Source organism: Bos grunniens, chromosome 6 (assembly GCF_055505025.1).
Source record: "Bos grunniens cultivar Pamir isolate PY7600 chromosome 6, Bosgru_T2T1.0, whole genome shotgun sequence".
Lineage (NCBI taxonomy): Eukaryota > Metazoa > Chordata > Mammalia > Artiodactyla > Bovidae > Bos > Bos grunniens.
In genome coordinates, this window is record NC_141170.1 from 100,345,818 (window position 1) to 100,362,694 (window position 16,877).

The 16,877-nt window shown below is 40.4% G+C and overlaps 1 protein-coding gene across 6 annotated transcripts in view; it reads right to left on the bottom strand.

Annotated features, from left to right (window-relative positions):
* DKK2 (dickkopf Wnt signaling pathway inhibitor 2) overlaps positions 1–16,877 on the bottom strand; it is a 605,998-nt gene that overhangs the window by 119,514 nt on the left and 469,607 nt on the right. For 5 of the 6 annotated variants that reach the window (XM_086406962.1, XM_086406961.1, XM_086406965.1 and 2 more), the window contains 2 exons: positions 10,559–10,662; positions 10,064–10,195 (listed from right to left, as the gene is read on the bottom strand). Coding sequence is in view for 1 of the 6 variants with exons in the window: in XM_086406960.1 (XP_086263086.1) it covers positions 3,681–3,902 (222 nt within the window). In the remaining 5 variants the exon portion in view is untranslated. Of the gene's footprint in view, positions 1–3,680; positions 4,618–10,063; positions 10,196–10,558; positions 10,663–16,877 lie in introns of those variants that run through there. The other variant, XM_086406960.1, reaches the window with a different exon arrangement.

The following is a 16,877-nucleotide window of genomic DNA, read 5'->3' on the forward strand; positions in this document are numbered from 1 at the left end:
ACTGAAATTTTGTCTAATAATGCTTTTGATTTAGAAAGTTTGCAAGTCTCTTCATAAATTGAGATGTATAAATTATTCATATATAAGCTAGTTACAGTCCTACGATCTAATTTATCCAATATACATATACAAACACATACTACCTTTTAAAACCCATCAGTAATAATAGATGCAAGTGGAAAGTCAAATTAAAACAATATGAATAATTCACCAAAATAATTTTTGCTACTTCTGTTTCCATCACCTGAATGAAGAGTAAGACATTCAACTTTCTATGGCAGTTTGAATCAAAACTCATAACTATGTCTTTGAAAACAAACCTAAGGATGAGAATTTTAACATCCCTGGAGAACAGTGGATTTTCTCTGGGCACCCTCTAAATCTTTCCTGAAATTCAAAGACAACTTTTCCAGAAGTGATTTACAAATAATCCACCTTGCTGACAGGACAAGTAGAATTCCTATAAATAAGAATATTTTCTTTATATGACATCAGACTACGGTGAATCAAGAAAACCTTGGAGCCCATTTAGCCTCATTTTCACGTTTGTAGATTAATGAATTATTAAATTTCTTCAACAATTTCTTCTGCAATAGCAATAACATTTTTATTTTTATTCTCCATTATGAAAATAAATCAGGAAAAGTAGACAATCATTCAACTTTCACTTAAGGAAAAGAAGACTAAAGACTAAGTTTCTGACACTCATACTTGAGGTTTTATCTTATAGTCTCTGGTCCCTGTATCTTTACTGTTCAGGGCTTCCCTGGTGGCTCAGACAGTAAAGAATCCACCTGCAGTGCGGGAGACCTGGATTCAATCCCTAGGTTGGGAAGACTCCCTGGAGGAGGGCATGGCAACACACACCAGTATTCTTGCCTGGAAAATCCCACGGACAGAGGAACCTGGCGGGCTACAGTCCACAGGGTCGCAAAGAGTCGAACACGACTCTTAGTCGGACTAAGTCAGTGACTGATTGACAGAACATCATCAATCAAAGACTGAGGATGGGAGACAGACATATTAGGCCTCAAAATGACACTATATAATTAGTTTTGACAGTTGGCATTTTACTTACAAATTTTCTCAATCAATTATTTTGTGATGGATAAAAATTCAGCTCAACTGAATTTTATTTGTAGTTTTTCTCCATAAAAGGATGTGGCCTCTTCCGTTTGGAACAATCTTTCTAATTTCCATTCCACTGTTGAAAATAAGAGTGCTAAAATTTTTGGTAACCACATAAGAAGTGGAAGTAAGAAGATAAAGAGGTCCATAAGTATTCAAAGAATTCCTCTACCTCTATAAGAAACAGTTTTTTTTTCTATTTGTTCCTTCACAGCAGTACACATTTTAGACCACCCGATAAACAAGTGCAAAGCCAGAATATACAAAAGATAATAATTTTATTTTCCAGCTATCTTCCTGTGATTCAACTCAGTGTTTCATTCCATGTTCCCACTGTCTCTAATATGTTACAATTTTCTCACAAATCCGATGTCAATTTTTAAGGATCCTGTATTACAATTAAGTGAATATAATGAAATATATTCCATTGAACCACTAAGATATGGAGAGCATAAAAGATATTCAACTCAAAAAAAAAAAAAAAAGGAACTTCAACTGATGTATAAAAGAAATCTTCAATTTGAAGACATGCAACATAACTCAAATCCTCTTTAAGGAGCAGAAATTTGGAGAGATAGAAAAATAAGCAAACGTATTTGTGTATGGATTGATATCAACACATAAGTGATAAGCCAGGTTTTTAGATGGATCCCACAGTCTAGCCCATATAACCCTATGGCTAGTGGTAGTACTGGTATAACTGATAATTTGACTGAGCAACATTAGGTGTTGGGGCCCATGGTGTCAGAAGCTTTTAAACTTCTTTACAGAAATTCACAGAATGTACATAGATTAGAATCAAAAGGAACCTCAAAGATTACTGGGTCCATCCCTCTGTTCTTGGCTGAACTCAACACGGCTCTTTTCAACAACTGATAAGGTGGAATTTGAAGTCAGTAACATTAGGGGAGAAAGTCAGATGATTTGGACTGAGCGCACCCTTTCTCTGTAAGCTTTGACCCATTGTGTGATGGGTTTCTAAGAGAATGCTGTCAGTTCCTATTGAAAACGGCAGAGCATTTCCTAACGAGGAGAAAAGAGCAATGAGAATGGTCTTGTAAGTGTGGATGGAGGTGTGTGCACATGTGTGAGAATATGCACAGGACATGTATGCCTGTGGTGTGTATGCAGATGTATAGTTTCTTATTTCCCCTGAGTCATTAAAAAGAATCCTGTGTTTGCAGACTTTGTTTTCCTTTCAGAGGAGAGCTGAAATGTTTGACATTTCAGAACCCAGGAAGCATTCTGGAACTGTAGAACTAGCAAAACTCTCCCCGTGAGAGGGCAGTAGGGGGCCAAGCAGAGCAGACTCTTCCCTGTGGTCCCTCCAAGACCGGGCTTGGCTGTCAATCTTCACCCTGACGCCTGCGCTGCGGGCATGGGCAGTGGAAGACGCTGCTGAGAGCGCGCACAGCAGCTGCAGCAGGCTCCTCTCGTAAAACGAGGAAACCCACAATCTGTGAGGCAATGAGCTGCCTTTATGAGTTGACAGTTGGGCTGTGTGAGGTGCCGGTGCTGCTGGGCAAACTGGCTCTCAGTCTTGGCTTCCCACAAAAGGAGCGGAAGGGGGAGCTGTAGTGGTTCCCAGTGCCCACAGGGCCCCCTTTCCTGGCTGCTGTGTGCTGGCCACAGCGGGTGCCGCGTGGAGCATGCGAGCTCTTCTCTCTGTGTCTGTTTGTGTAACTACTTGCATGACTGTCAATCTCCCTGTCTGCCTGTGTGACAGAGAGACAAAGATGCTCGGCAAAGTTTTCACTGGAAAACATACCTCGGGAGTTCTCCTGGCTATGTCCCAGGTACCCTGGTCCTCCGCACCTGATACTACCTCTGTCAGCTCATTATTTTGTTTCCTCTGGGATGATTTATATCCAGACGGGAGAAATGCACGGGTACTGAGGTTTTCTGTATGTGACCTAACTTCACGGAACTGAGAAGGAAGGAGAACCTGAAAAACGGTAAATTTTCCCTTCGGATTGTAAAGTGCATGGGATAAGAGCCCAGAAACTGGACTCAGACTGTCCGAATTGGAATCCCGCTCTGCCACCTACACTAAGTGTGTGCCTTGGGCAAATAGCTTCTACTCCTTGCCTAAGTTTCCTCATTTGCAGGGAAGGCATAATAACAGCGCCAAGCTCATAGGGTGGTGAAGATTAAATATATGGAAAACTCGTAGAACAATACCTGACACCCAATAGTTGCTGTGTGTTAGCTAGTAACAGCATCCTCGACATCCGCTGTGTTAAATGCGGAGAAGGATCGTCCTGCCCATTTTCCCCATCGGTACTCACTAGGGCTCCGTACATGCCCATATCCCAAAACAGAAATGACAAAGTACCCTATCCCCTATCCATCCCGCCCGCTCCATATCCTCCAGCACTCACACCCACACAGCCATCCCCACCAGCGCAATCGTGCATCTGGGAACCCCTCCCCAGCTATCCTGTGCGCCACACCTGGGGGCGCACTCCGTGTGGGCTAAGTCAAATGAAGTGCCCAAGAGCCCCGGTCCCTACCTCTTCTGGTTGAAGAGTGTATTGGGGGTATTTTCCTACCTGCCCCAGGTTTTTGCCCTTCTTACTGCCGCCGAAAGCCAGTCCTTGGTAAGTGCCCGCAGATCGATTGGCGGCCTGGGCAGGCGTCTCCCCGCCCAGAGAGGACTTGATGGAGTTGAGTTTGGCCCGTGAGCTGCCGAACTGTGAGCTCTCCACCATCAGCACCGCGGCCAGTAGGAGCAGGCAGCGGGAGGAGTCCTTGCCCCGCATCAATGCGGCCATCTCCCGGCGAGGGGTCCCCCGGGGAGGCGCAAAGCCCGCAAGGATGCGGATACAAATGGGAAGGAGGACCCCAACACGGGGCCCTGCACTCGGGGCGCCGGGACTCGCAGACTCTGTTCCCCCAACCCCACTTGGCTTTGGGGGCCCAGCACCGTATGAACTCAGTCTCAAGCCTCAGACCCGGAGTAAGCGCGACCCAAGCAAGACCCGCTTCTCCGCCAGGGCAGGAAGTTCTGCAGTAACTGGAAGCAATCAAAGGCGAGGCGCCTTCTCGCCAAGGAGGCGTGACCCGAGGTGCAAGCAGACCCAGCCCCACGGACCGCACCGCTTCCGTTGCTCCTTGCCCACACCTCCTCCGAGGTTCTGCCTCGGCTCTCAGAGGTCCAGTCCTCCTCTTAACTGCTCAGGAGGTCCACATGAGTTCGTTCTCCTTCGGCCTCAGTTGCGTTTTCTCTCCTCTCTTCCTTCTCTACCTCTTAGGTCTCAACCTCTGCGGGACTAAAGTCCTCCTTTTCAAAGTTAGCGGGCACTAATATGGGAGATCAGGAACCGCCCCCAGACCGGACCCTGGAGATCAGAGGCCAGCTAAGGTTTCCCACGCGCATGCAAAGTCGCCCGAAGCGGTGTTCAACCAGCCCGCAGCCAAGCGCTGCCAGGGATGCTGCGTTGCCCCGGGAGCTGCCCTGCGCTCCGCGCGGTCTCCCTCGCTGCGTCTGCTCTCTCACCGCCGCCCCCTTTGCTTTTTATAGCTTCTCACAGCCGGGTAGTTGGGGGGGTGTTCCCTCCGCCCCCAGTTTAAGAGTGACAAAGACTAAAACCGTTTCTATCACCCCCACGTCCCCGCCCGCCCCCTTTCTCTTTTTCTTGCGGCTTTTCCTTCTGAGGCTTCCCCTTAGGCTTCTCCTCGCCCCCTCCCACTACCCTTCCACCGAACAGCAACTGAGAAGATGGGATTTACCCCTAGAGTAACAGGCGGACTCCTAATTCCTGACAACCAACCGCACCAGAGGGTGGAAAAGCCTTTGCCAACAAACGGAGGGCAAATGTGGAAATGAAGAGGGTCGAACTGCCACCGCGGTTCAGGACTGCCAGCACCCTTCCATGGGTTCCCCAACCCACCTCCAGTCCCTGACTCCTAGAGGAGCCCTAGAAAAGCCCGACAGAAGGTTAAGGAAAATGAGCATCTGGGCGTTAATGGTCTATGTACACTCACGTTGGGTTTTAGCCTGTGCCTCCCAGAGGATGTGTGAGGCTGGCACTGTATTGGTGCACCAGGGAGTGTGTAACCGATCCAGATGGGGCTTTGGGAAGAAGAGCATCAGAGAAGGGGGAAAGAAAGTCCCACCACGCTACCAAGAGGCATTTGGCACTTTCTCGTCTCCTCCTCCTTCACCCTACAGACCCCCTCCCCACCACACAAATAGCTGTTTGTCTCTGTCTTTGAGGAGCGGGAGGAATAGAGGCTGGGGACCTGAGCTCTGAACCGCACAGTTCTACGGGCATCTTTATCATCCTAGGCAACTCCTCCTTTGCAAAGAGGAAATCCCAGATAGGAATGAACTGCGGGCGAGGGAGTCTCTGAGGTTCTGCTTTCTGCCTCTTAGCCTCTGGCAATTATATGCAAAGCCTTTCCTGGGAGACCCGGAGGCTCGCCAGGTCTCCTTTGCTTCGGTGGGAAAGAGGTTCAGAAAAGGGCTCGAGCGTGGCGCTTGGGGGCGCCAGTGGCAGCTGGCGAGGCGAGGAAGTAAATGCTAGAGATGAGACTTGTCCCAGGCAATCTCCGGGTTTGGAGATGATCAGAGGCAATAGAGCGCCCAAGCTTCCAAAACAACCCGAGGGCTTAGGAAATTGTTGCATTTCTCCTTCTCTGCTGTGCTACCATCTGTGCACAGAGAAGTCGAGGCTGTGCGGCACCACCACTCGGTGGAGAACAGCTAGGGGAGGAAGCTGTTCTTTCGGAACACGCTGTCGAATTTTCAGACCCGAGTTCCTCAGCTTTCACATCGGATCCTAGCACACAAGGGAATGGACAGGGACACACAGTCAAGGTGGTACTGAGAATGCTAGCCATTCCTTTCTTTTCTCGCAAAAGGGCTGAGGTCTAAAGTGTGAATTTACAGCTGGGTCCCCCAGGCTGCACCAGCCTTGCATGGAATCTGTGTGTGGAATTCATTTTCAGAATGATTGTTTTTTTTCTTTTTGAATACACAAGCAAAAGGTGATTAAAATTTGAGGAATCCTCAGGTATGTTTTCTTCAGATTTCCATGTGCTTCCTCAGAATATAAGAGATTTACCTTTAAAAAATATTTTTTTCACTTTTAAAAAATGTGCCCAGAAATGGATTTGTAAGGACAAGTGAAACATTCCAGGCACTACTGGAGGGCAAGAAAACTGACTTACACTCTATAGATCAGTACTTGGGATTCAACGCATAGCCTTTATACAGGGGCGTATCTTTTGTCTTCATTGGGATTTGCCAATCAGAGAAATAGATAAAATTAACTTAGGAGCCTAAAGGTTTGTATATTTTTCAAGAGTATTTTAGAGCAAGAGGAAAAGGGAGTTAAATATGTAAGCAATAAATTGCTTAACCTCCACTTGAAGAGTGTGGATATCCACAATCTGCTGAAGAACCACCTCAAATGAATCAAAAGAAAATTTGAAGATACTTTGCGTGTTTCTGTTGATTCCCTCTTTCTTTACCACCAAAGTAAGATGCTACATAGTCAGAACCTAACTCCTGGCATGTTCTACAAAGAAATAAGTGTAAAGCTCAGCATATGTACTCTTGAGAAACCCCTAGGCTCTGGATATCAGGATAAAGAGATTATCTCAGAGGTTTACACAGGACCCTACAAATTCCAAAAGCAAACTTTGCAAATACAGTTAAAAATCAAAGTTCACATGAAAGTTACTTTCACAAACATTGTCCCTTTTATATAAAACAAAATCAACTGCTAAAACATACACAACTGCACCTGAGGCTAAAAAGGAGGTAAAAACCTAATTTCATTCATGATACAAATGCTCTCTGTAACACTGTATAGAAGACAGAAACAGACACACAAAACCCACATCAGACAAGTAGATACGCATACACAAAATCAACTAACTGCAAATAAACGTAATCCTTTGGATTACTGTCATGATCCCACACGTGTTTTCTTATGTGTTTTCGTAAGTATGAAGACACACATTTCATATTCTACAAAAACAGACTTTTATACCTTTTGCAATAGCATCATTAGGAAGCAAATGTATAAAAGCAACACTATACAGAAGTATAGGGTCCTCTTAACCAGATGAAAGTGCCTCTTTCTCCTTTGGCCATAATTTCCCTCTTTTTGCTCCTCACTTTAGGGTCAACTTTGGTTCCACAGAAAAATCACAACGGACTCAGCAGTTCCTACCGGGTCCTGATTTCCTTCTGAACACTTAGGGCCAACGTGAGCTCAGTGTGCTCCTCGTTGCCTTATTCTTGTTTTCCATCCTATTACCTCTCCCTGCATTAGCAACTACTTCCAACAATAATCCATTATCAGTTGCTCATTTATTCACTGTAAATTTATTAAACGTAGGGCCTTGAGTATATAAAAGTGAGTAAGTCAGGGCCTTGGCATTGGAGGGGCTCACATTCCACTGTGAAGGCCGTGACTTACTGAAATCTGCCTCCACCCATCTCAGGAGTTGCTGCCATGACCTTCCTCTGTTCTCATCTGCCACTGAATTCTGCCAGCCAAAGTCTCTAAGAGGGTATTTGGATCTTCCAAGCTAGACTGAATTTTCACATGACTATGGGAATAAAAGTATTAGCAGTGTCCCCCCAGAGTCTTATCTTTTCTCATGAATTGCATTTTAATAGCATACAGGGAGATAGTATCCCTATATTTGTGGTTAAATGCAGAGAAATGACACTAAATAAGAATAGAAGTAGGGTACTATGGCAAACTTGGAAAGGGACACTAATTTTCAGTAGGGCCCACAGGTCCACAATCATTTTGTTCACATGAGATAGACATGAAACATCATCATGCTGGTGTTAAAGGATTTGGAATTTCTGTCTTTGTAGGTTTCCTCTCTCCATAATAAATCAATAAATCAGCCTACCTGGTCCTCTATTCTAGCAAGACTTTGGCTCTTACCAATGACAATTTTATGTTTCTCACTTTGCCTAAGGAAAGACAGTACCATGTGTCAGCACCAATTACATTTTAAATAATGCATAATAAATAGTTGTTAGCACTAGTACTGTACACATTACCAGATATGAAAAATTGCATCTCCTGTACACACTATCCTTGCGATAGTTCAGCTGTTCACTCTCTTCTGACTTGATCTCCTGGACAACAGAACCAGCTAATGAGAAAAGACCATGTCACTCACATTTAAGGCACTAGCTGTACTTGACATAAACAAGCACAGGTGAAATGGTTCAAGTTTATTTCGGAGTAAATCCATCAGAAACATGATTTCTTAGCCAATGTCTTGTTTTATGATCCTAACACATCAGTCTTCTCAATACTTAATCTGCCACCCAAATGAAAGAAATTTATTAAAGTAGTCCCTCCCGGAGAGACTAAATCCAGCTAATAAAAAGCATGCAAATAATATAGTCAGAAACTCAGGTACAGAAACTTCTATTGATTCTTGTGCATACGAGTGACCTTAAATAGAACTGAAATTAGATATCACCTCCAAACATTTAACACCAAACCTGTCACAATTTCTGCTGGTTCTACACCTCTACTGCTGAGCTCTGGCAGGTTGTTTTAAGATTCATCTTTGGAAAGAGTACTAGACTTGGTGGCAAAAGGGAATTCTACTTAATTCTTGACAGAGGGCAGTAGTTTCCAAACTCTGTTCCTTGGATCTCCAGAGTTCTCCAGAAGTCTGACAAGGAAGTTAGACCTGCTCTTATTTTTGACAGGATCTCATGGGAAATGGCTCCAGCAAGATGGATTTTTAAATGCCTGTCTTGTTACTGTTTTTATTTAGGGGAGGGCTGTGTTAGTTGCTTGGTTGTTTTTAATCATCTGCATAGATATGGATGTAATAATGAGTTGGGCAAAATGCTGTATGAGCCCTTAACCTGCCAAGTGCATGGAATGATTGCTATCCTGTTACTGTTGCAGATTTTTTCCAAAACAAACATTACTCAGAGGAAGAAGCTATTGAAAATCTGGCAGTTTTTCCAATCAGATATGATCATTTGAAGTAAAGAATACTAAACAATGGAAGGGCAGAGTAGCTAATCAAGTCATGGTAAAATGTGTTTGTTCCTGGTCAGTTATCTAAATCTATGAATATAAACACAGAAAAGCTTCAACTATAAAATAAACTGTGGCACAGATTGGAAAATAATAGGAAAACTATTTGCAAAAACTAAGGGAAAAGGTTCTTAAGTGGCAATTTAAAATCTGTTTGAAGCCTAACCAGGCTTAGTAACAGGAAATGCAAACTGTGTTGTTCATCTTCAAAATGATTATTCTGTAACAGATCTTACATTCTGATACTCTGGAAATAGGCTCCAATGCTCAAAATCAGCTTGAGGTATGAAAAAAATCAAGGTATTAAACTTTCAGTCAGTTTAAGGGCTTTTACGGGTAACTGGCTTAGAAGATACAGGAATAACAAAAAATAATAATAACCAAAATATACAAATGCTTACTATGTACCAGGCTTGTTAGGTACTTTACATGTATTACATGTATTATCTCTTATTTGTATCCCACAGTTCATGTCTTTAAGTACATGTCCAATATTAAACTGAGCAGAGGGTAACTTGCAGCACATCAGGCCCTCAGTTGTACTTACAGAGGTGCAACCATGGCAACAACGTGGAATGCACCTAAGAAAAGGAGAATTCATCTGAAGAAAATGGAGACACCTTTGCATCACTGAAGGAAGACTTAAAACACTGATTCCTCTAAAAGATCCAAGATAAATCCTTTGATAAAGGGCCAAAAATAACACCAACAACACAAGTGGATGAGTATGTATATTGCAGCTTCGACCGATAGAGTAAAAGCCTCTTGGAAACAATGATATAACAGAAAACCAACAAAGACTGTCTGTTATAAAGAGGGTGTCTTCATCTACTCAGGCTGCAGCAGTGAAACACTACAGACTGGACGGTCTAAACAACAGAAACTTTGCTTACAGTTCTGCAGTCTGGAAGCACAAGATCAAGGTGTGAGCAGGTCTGGTTTCCTCTGGGGCCTTTTCCCCTAGCTTGCAGACAGCCCTCTTCTCTTCTCGCTGTGCCTTCCTTCCATCTTTGTCCAAATTTCCTCTTTTTAAAAGAATACATGCCATATTTGCATTAGGGTGTATCCTAAAGACTGCATTTTAACTTAATTACCTTTTGAAAAACCTTATCTCCAAAGGCAGTTATGTAATCATGCCTTATCTCCAAAGGCAGTAAAGGAGTTATGGAGGTACTGGGGGTTAGGGTGGCAGCATATACATTTGGGGAGGGGGCATGAAATTCAGCCCCAAACAGATGGATTTATAGACACCGGGAATATAAAACATTTGAGGAAAGGGTAACATTTCTGGAACTCTACCAGAGTTCCTAAACATAATGTGGGGGAAGTGGTATAGGTTCAATTAAAAGTGTTATTTAGAATTTTCCTACTATCATTTTACCTCTTACCTGTGTTAATCATATTAACTTCTTCACCTTTCTTCTGTGTGAATTATGGCCAAATATGAATGCAGCTGGAGTCTGAATGTGAACGTCGAGATTTCACAGGGCCCCTGAAAAAGACAACAAAAAATACAAGCTATTTGCCAAGAAGATAAGATCATTTCAACCTTTAAAAACAGGACTTTGTTAATGAAAGATGGAAACAATAAAATACAGGAGTGAATGATACAAAAATGAAGTTATTATAGATCAAGGGAAAAGGAAACAGCCATCAAAAATAGAGTGATCTAGCAATCAGCACATTGTTCTGTTAATAACTTAATTTGTCCATTTATTTAATTTAACTTGTTCAGTTTACTCAGTAAATTAATAGTCACTTGGAATCACAGTACCTTTAATTAATTCAAGGCAGTGCTAAATATGTTGAAGCACAGGGACTATCTAATTTCACCGAAACTGTTCATGAAATCATTTTGTAATATATGTGCACTGTGACCACTTGGTTTTTAAATTATTAAGAAATCTGAGTTAGAATAAGCTCAAACTTCATTTTTTTAGTTGTTACTGTTGTTGTTCCTCCTGAAATCCATAAAACTCATCTACAGCAATACCACCCTGAACACACCCAATCTAGTCTAAAACCCATAAAATGCCATTTGATTATTGGTGTCAAGAATATATGTGCAGATTTGTATGTAACTAAGATAAACAACATCTCATAGAACACAATACCTGTTTCCATATTCCAAAATTCAGTTACCTTCCTTCTTGAATACCAGTATTATATATTTTAATTAATAAGAGAATCACATTCTTAAATCTTTGATCAGTTTGCCTTTTAGGTATCAACATGTATTATATGCCCCTCAGTAAAGAGTAACTTTTGGAAACAGAATTTGCAAGAGCAATCAGGACAAAAGAAAAAGCCTAGGTAAAAATGAACAAAGGGAGAAAGTAGATCTCAAATATATGAGACCAGTTTTTAAATCACTTCATAAACATGAGAGAAGAGGCAGTGCTAGAGATATGTAGCTAGAAAAGTTATTTTGTTCCAAAACTCTCTCTAATACAAAGAAATGCTTATCTGAATTAACGATGGGCAACAAAAGAGGGTTGTGGTCCAATCCTATACAAATTTAATATGTAAAAAAAAAAAAGAATACAGACATAGCAACACTACCTGCAGGAAAAAAAAAAAAAGAAAGAAAAGAAACAAAAAACACAATGCCCAGTAAACACATAAAAACAGTAACCTAATATTCCAAACAGTAACCTAATATTCCAAAACATGATAAAGAAAATTAAGAAAAATTTGTAACTATGAAAGAACATATGTCAGGATTAGAAAACTTTAATAACATGTTTCAAGAAAAGAAAGATATAAAAAGAGATGTAACAAGCAAAATCATTTCAGAAATTAAGACTGAATGAATCTCATAAAGAAAATCTTTAGGAAAAATACCAGATAAAAAGGAAGAATGTTGATATATTAAGAAAGAAGGAAAGAAAAGAATTCAAGAAAAATAAATGCAGAGATAGGAAAAGCTGATTCAACATACTTAAAATAGTTTTCCCCAAATAAGAAAACCAGGCAATGGAACAAAACAAACCCAAAATAAGAAAATGTTCTAAAATAACATGAAGACAAGCAAAAAGATCTAAAATTACACATGATAATTTTACACAGGAGAAAGCCTAGAATGAACAACCCCATAACATATTCTAGTTAAACTACTGAACTTGAAAAATAAATAATATAATTTGGTCAGTAGGCAAAAAAGTTGTGTCACTTGCATCAACCATGTTTTATACTAGGAGACAATTAAGTAACATATATAAGATATTCAAAGAAAGAAAATATGAACCAAGGGTTTTAAATACAGCTAAACTGATCTTTATGGACTAAAGTTTCAGAGAAATGGTTTGTGAATCCAAGGAGTCAGAGAACATTATCACAAAACCCCTTCCTTAGAAATTTGCCAGAAAATAAGATTTGGACAACCACAGAGATTTGGGATACCTTGAAATGAAGCAAGGTACTGAAAACACAATTACCTGTAGAGCGAAGACAATAGGATGGTCTCCAGAGAGGGATATAGTATTATATAAAGTCTGTCTACGATAACGAGTAACAGGAGAGAGAGCGCACAACACTTATGTATATGAACGTGAAGAAGTCTTCAATAAGGTTGTAGTAAACAAAATTCTAGTAAAATCTTTTCAACAATACACCATGACTAAATGGGGTTTATTCCGAAATGTAATGTACTTAGAAAATCCATTAATATGCTTCATCAGTATAATAGAGTTAAGAAGAGAATAATATGATTATCTCCATAGTTGCAGAAAAAGCATTTGGCCATATTAAGTCAAAGTCATTCATGTTAAAAATCACCTCAATAAAATGGGGTTTTATGGAATTATATTCAGTTTACCCTTGAACAACACAGGTTTGAACTGCCCAGGTCAACTTATATGTAGATTTTTTTTTTTCAGTGGTGACTCCCACAGTACCACAGAAGCTTGATTGGTTATATCCTTGAATATAAAGGAACTGTGTATACAGGGTGGTGACTACATACTATACTCAGATGTTTTTACTTCACAGAGAGTTGGTGTCCCTAATCCTTGCACATTGTTCAAGGGCCAACTGTACAGGTATCGGTATACACATAGGTATAGGTAAAGAGACAGAGACATAGGGATGGACATAGACAAGATCAAGTTAATAGGGATAGAGAAATCATTACAAAATATGGAATCTACTTTATAGAATCACTTGATGCTTAAATGAGAAAGTCAGAAACAAGATAAGGATGATCACAATCTCCACAACTTCTGGGCACTGTGTTACTGGTAACAGTCATCAGGTGAGCAACAGAAATCAAATATAGCCGTAAGAATTGGAAAGGTTAAAGTGAAACTACTATTTGAAGATAATGTAAGTATATATTTGGAAAACTAAAAAAAAATGGAATTCACCAAGGAATCCATTTTTAAATTTAATATTTAAAAATCTCTAGTCTTCATATATAAGAAAAAAGTGTTTAGATGTTACCATGGAAGTGAAGAATCCCATGTCAATTGCCAAAAATGAATAATACAATTTTTAGGTATAAACCATAACCTAAAATGTACAAAGTATTTTTTAAAAATATTTAATCTTTTTAGTCTCTCGAATACTCCTGAAACATTAAAAAAAAAAAAGTAGACTTAAGCAAATGGAAAGTAATACACTATTCCTGGAGCAGAAAACTAAACATTATAAAGATGTCAGTTATGCCTGAATTAATTAATAAATTTCATGTAATCTCAATAAAAAATACATCATGTTTCTTTTCCCCCAAAACTGATAACGTTGTTTCTAAAATTCATTGGATTAAAATCTTTCAGGAACGTAAACAAGAAAGGTCAGGAAAACTCTAAAAAAGAAGAATAGTGATTGGAAAGATGGAGATAAACTTACCAGAAATAAAAACCTCTAAAAAAGGCATTAGTTTATTACTGACACATAAAAATGGTTTGTTACTGGCACATGAAAAGACTTAGAAACCACCATAAAACAACAGAAAACTCAGGAGATTACCCAACTGCATATGGACATTGAGTATATGATAAAAGTACCATCCCAAATCAGTGGGCTAGAAGATGATTAGTTTAACTAGATAATCATATGGGGAGTGAAATGAATCTATTCTTCACACCCTAACAGATAAATTCTAAGTGTAAAAAAACCTCAAATAATCCAAGAGGTAAAAAGAAAACATGGATGAATTCCTCCATAAACTGAATTCCTTCTTAACCAGGGAAATGGAATTCACCGAAGAATCAGTTTTTAAATGTAATATTTAACAATAATAACATTTGATATTTAACAGTCTCCTAATTTAAAATCCAGAAGTAATCAATGGAAAGATTTAAAAATTTGATATCATAAAGATGATTTTTCATGGTAAAAAATCACTATAAACAAAGATAAAATATTAATGACAAACAAGAAAAGTAATTGGATATTTTGTCAGAGATAAATGATGACTGTCCCTAATGTGTAAAGAGATTCTAAAAAATAGAAAAATCCAACAGCTCTAATTAAATATAGCCTAGTGATATGAACAGCATTTAGAGAAAGAAAGCAACTGGCTTTTGAAAATGTGAAAAAGCACTTGCATATAAGAGAAATACAAACTAAAACTACACAATATATGACTTCTTATCTATAAGACTGAAAAAATCCTAATGTTCAACACTATCTCTACACAAGCCTGTTAGAAAACAAGCAGCTCTGTTGATGGGAATACAAAGTGATGGTATCCCACGCGGAGGGAATTTGTCAACCTAGTAAAACAACACAAGCATTTACCTGTGACTTAGTGAGTAATCCCACTTTTAGGAATCTATTCCAAAGATACACCACTAAAAGTAAGATCATATACTGACAGAACAGTGTTTACTATAGCCCTGTCTGTAACAACAGGGGTTTGAAAAGAATGTAAATGTTTATAAGCAAAGCACTGGTTGAATACACTCAGAAAAAAGTGAAAGTCACTCAGTTGTGTCCGACTCTGTGACCCCCATGGACTGTAGCCCGCCAGGCTCCTCTGTCCATGGAATTCTCCAGGCAAGAATACTGGAGTATGTTGCCATTTCCTTCTCCAGGGGATCTTCCTGACCCAGGGATCGAACCCAGGTCTCCTGAGCTCCAGGCAGATTCTTCACTGTCTGAGCCATCAGAACATATCCACAAATCCATAACGAATTTTTATGTATCTTTAAAAATGAATAAGTAAAATGTTTAATACACTTAATAGAGTGATCTCCAAGATGCATCATTAACTGAAAAAGGCAAGATGGAAAATTGTGTACTATCATTCAACTAGGAAAGGATAGTTACAAATATATATCTACAACGGTAATTCTATCCACTTGTCTTTGCTTACAATTTAAAAAGTATTAAAGATAAGCCACCACAAAAATTAAAATGGAGGACAGAAATAGAGTGGGGGGCACCATGAATATAAATTAGTCTCATTTACAATAATTGGCATTGTCACTGTAGAAGTACTTTAAATAACTATAAAATAATTATTCATTGTGCTTCATTGCTCAGTTGTGTCCAACTCTTTGTGATCCCATGGACTGTAGCCCACCAGGCCCCTCTGTTCATGAGGATTCTCCAGGCAAGAATACTGGAGTGGGTTGCCATGCCCTCCTCCAGGGGACCTTCCCAACACAGGGATCAAACTCAGGTCTCCCACAATGCAGGTGGATCCTTTACTGACTGAGCAATCAAGGAAGCCCAATTATTCATTACTGAACTATTTTCAATCATCAGATTCTTAGTGGTAGGGGTGGTAGCATTATCTTGAGACTTTCCTGTGGTTTCTATGGGGTTTTAATTGTAATTTATGTGGTGGGGGCCAGGACTTTTGATACTGGAGATACTGGAATTGGAAGAAACAGATGTAAGATCTATGAGGCTAAGTGTAAACTTTCCTGGTGCTCAGCTGGTAAAGAATCTGCATGCATTGTGGGAGACCTGGGTTCAATCCTCGGGTTTGGAAGGTCCCTAGGAGAAGGGAACAGCTACCCACTCCAGATTCTGGCCTGGAGAATTCCATGGACTCTATAGTCCACGGGGTTGCAAAGAGTTAGATGTGACTCAGTGACTTTCACTTCTTCAGTTCAGTCGTTCAGTCGTGTCTGACTCTTTGCGACCCCATGAACTGCAGCATGCCAGGCCTCCCTGTCCATCACCAACTCCCAGAGTCCACCCAAACCCATATCCATTGAGTCGGTGATGCCATCCATCCATCTCATCCTCTCTTGTCCCCTTCTCCTCCTGCCCTCAACCTTTCCCAACATCAGGGTCTTTTCAAATGAGTCAGCTCTTCGCATCAGGTGGCCAGAGTATTGGAGCTTCAGCTTCAACATCAGTCCTTCCAATGAACACCCAGGACTGATCTCCTTTAGGATTGACTGGTTGGATCTCCTTGCAGTCCAAGGGACTCTCAAGAGTCTTCTCCAACACCACAGTTCAAAAGCATCAATTCTTCGGCACTCAGCTTTCTTTATAGTCCAACTCTCACACATCCATACATGACCCCTGGAAAAACCATAGCCTTGACTAGACGGACCTTTGTTGAAAAAGTAATGTGTCTGCTCTTTAATATGCTATCTAAGTTGGTCATAACTTTCCTTCCAAGGAGTAAGTGTCTTTTAATCTCATGGCTGCAGTCATCATCTGCCGTGATTTTGGAGCCCAGAAAAATAAAGTCAACCACTGTTTCTACTGTTTCCCCATCTATTTGCCATGAAGTGATGGGAC